Source organism: Lottia gigantea (genome assembly GCF_000327385.1).
Source record: "Lottia gigantea unplaced genomic scaffold LOTGIsca_243, whole genome shotgun sequence".
Classification (NCBI taxonomy): domain Eukaryota; kingdom Metazoa; phylum Mollusca; class Gastropoda; family Lottiidae; genus Lottia; species Lottia gigantea.
In genome coordinates, this window is record NW_008708717.1 from 148738 (window position 1) to 151824 (window position 3087).

The 3087-nt window shown below is 30.3% G+C and overlaps 1 protein-coding gene across 1 annotated transcript in view; it reads right to left on the reverse strand.

The window, feature by feature from the left end:
* The window catches only part of LOTGIDRAFT_239430 (hypothetical protein), a 2825-nt gene extending 2185 nt beyond the window's left edge, over positions 1–640 (reverse strand). Inside the window, exons 1-2 of the mRNA XM_009055472.1 lie at positions 532–640; positions 55–210 (exon numbers count right to left, since the gene is read on the reverse strand). Coding sequence (XP_009053720.1) covers positions 55–210; positions 532–592 — 217 coding nt within the window. The 5' untranslated portion in view covers positions 593–640. The remainder of the gene's footprint in view (positions 1–54; positions 211–531) is intronic.
* Between the last annotated feature and the right edge of the window lie 2447 nt (positions 641–3087).

Below are 3087 nucleotides of genomic sequence, written 5' to 3' on the forward strand. Positions count from 1 at the left end.
TGTGTCAAAGCTAATATTGTTTATTTGTAATTCAAGTTTTTAAAATTTTTTTACCTGGGGGTTTACATATTGGGTTTTGATATCTCCATTTTTCCTCAACACATTCCAGCCCTTGTACCTTCTTGAAACCTTTTGGACATGTAATGACTACATTTCCATTGCAATCTTTATCAAAATTTGCGTCTGTTATTTTAGGATCCGTTAAACAACCGGTAAATTTAATTTTGATATTATTTGTTGCCATTATTTACTTTGACTCGATACATTACCCCCCCCCCCCCCCCCCGACAATTATATCATCAAGTATTCGTCTCAAGAACTACATGTTAATTTACTATTTACAGACAAAGACGATTTAAAATGTGTTTAAGCTAGTTATCCATGCTGCTGAAAAGAAAGTTGTCTTGAGTAAATTTCTTCTGACTCGGACTCTTCCCACAATAAAAAAAGCTAACATAAATTTCGCCCAGATATACAAACTTTAACTCTAGATTCATAAAGCAACTTTTAGATAAAAAATAAAATATTTACCTGCGTCTGTAAGAATAAGTATAACTGAAATCAACAGAGCGGAACATAATAGGTTATTCATGGTTTTAACGTTAGCAAGACCTGTTAATATTATATTTCTAGAGACTTGTTGATACACTGTCGAATGCTAGATTTGGTCACGTATTTATAGTAAATGCAAAATCTCCCACTGAACAGATGTTTCTTTGACGACTGTAAATTAATATTTTATACCAGCAGATCAATGATAGATATCATACAGAATTTTTTTATTTAATAGAATTTTGCGCACCAACCAAATCCAAAATATCATTGAAATTTTACAAAAATATCATTGAATTTTCACCCCAAAATCCATTGACATTTCACAAAATACCACTGAAATTTTGGTACATTTTGTTTAAATCTTTCACTGAAATTCAGTGAAATCTCAATTCACATCAAAATTTCATTGAAAATGTGAAATATGATGCAATATGACATATATCATGGAAATTTCCATTAAACTTATTTCTGTAGAAACAATATAACAAACAATTTTTCCTTTATATTTTATATTTATTGTTTCTTTATTATTCTTCTTCTTCTTTTGTTTATTTTTTAGACCAATTCTGCAGTCAAAATTTTCTCCTGGTCAGTCTCTATAGATATAGTAATAAGTTGAAAATATTTGACTCTGAAATATAAAAGTTTGAGTATTGATAGATTAAAATTCAAAATCACTTAGTAGAAAAGTAGATTAAAGAGCTAGACTTGAACACCACTAATGGCATGTTAGACAGGACTCACTCCACTAATTCATTTGCCATCTCTTTCCATGTTAAAACACGAAATTCAACCTTCTATAACTTTTTCCAGAAATCTCGTTGAAAGCTTTCCAATATGTCGAATGAAAGCCTGACAAATTCTCAATGTCACCTAAAAAATTCATTATATGATGACCATGAAAATTTTGAGCTACTAAAATTGAAAGTAGACTACTACCGGTTATACTCATCCGCTAGAGTTTGGCACTTCACAAAACGACTATTTTTAGAATTAGCCTTCCACCTTTAGGTCTCTCATCATCTCACCAAATCTGAAAGATAATGCAATTTCAGACATCAAATTCCAAATCTAGACCAAATTTTACCCAAAAATAGGCAGGCAAAAACCCCAAAAGGGAGAGAGAAAGAAGATTTCTAAAAATAGCCTGGACTACAATCATTTGCATAAAATGTTTTAGTGGAGTGAGTCCATATGACTTGGTCATATGGTCAAATCATACCATAATCACTATGTTTGTGTCATATAACAAGAGATGAGTATTTTTTTCTTAGACTAAATTGATTCCAGGGTACACAATTGTAATAATATCAAATTGGACACAGAAAGAACTGGAAAGTTGATCTAGGCAACCATTGAAACATGGATTTTGATTGGTTATTTTATAAAGTCTTACTAACATTTTGTAAATTTGTCTGCTAATGGCTGATTAAGAGAATGTTAATAAAATGAAAGTAATGGTCAAGTTATTTCTCTATGGTCAAGTCACTCCATGTTATTTTATATGAAATATTTTACAAAACCACATATTTTATTTACTGTATTTACATAAATAAATAAAATGTTTAAAATGAAAATATTTTCAAGTGAAATTTCAATGAAATTTACAACTTAATTTCTTCAGTGATTTTCAGTGAAATTTCATAAAAATTGATGAAATGTATGGAATTGACCTAAATTCTTCCATTTCAGTGAAATTTTGATATCTTTCATTTGATTCTTCGTTCATAATGATGTCGCCATCTTATCAATGGATGACGTAATTTGCATTATAAACCTCGCTTTCAGTGTCTAATAAACTAGGGTTGAAAATGGTGTATTGACGGGACTAATTTGTTTAACGTAACATGTCTTGTAAATAGAGTAATACAAAGATACTTATTAATTCTATGGACTTGTTTCAGTATGTTCAATGTTTATTTATCAATGTATTATGTCTGCAGGGTTGGTTGAAACTACAAGAAAGGTATATTTCTGTCTTTATTAACACAATAAATAATAAAGCCAGCAAGGATTATATCCACGTCTATGGATTTAAAGGACAGGTGCGCCATTTTGGGGATTTGATTTGAGTCTGGAATATATATATGTTAATTATAGTCTTCAGAAGTACTTAAAACTAGGAATTTCTGTTTTTTCTATTTATATAGATGTCTTTTCTATATATGACAGTGTCTCAAGAAAAAACGTCTCGTCTTTTTAACTTTCGGATAATTCTGGACACACATATAGATTTGAATGCTCAAATTTCGATGGAGAGCTGTATACACTATTACTGACTTAAAAATTGCCGTCTTTCAGACTAAGGTATGATTGGTCCACAAAATGGTGCAATTGTTCCTTTAACTCAATGGGAAAAAAGAAAATATTTTCTATACCAGCCGATCTGATAGATTGAATTTGTTAAATAATATCAATAATTCCGTCTGCTAACTGTATGTTATATATCAAACTTGTCAGGTAATTAACACTGGTAGAACCCAGTTACATGTTAGTCATATAAAATGTCCCCTCATCCAACTGAAGTATGAA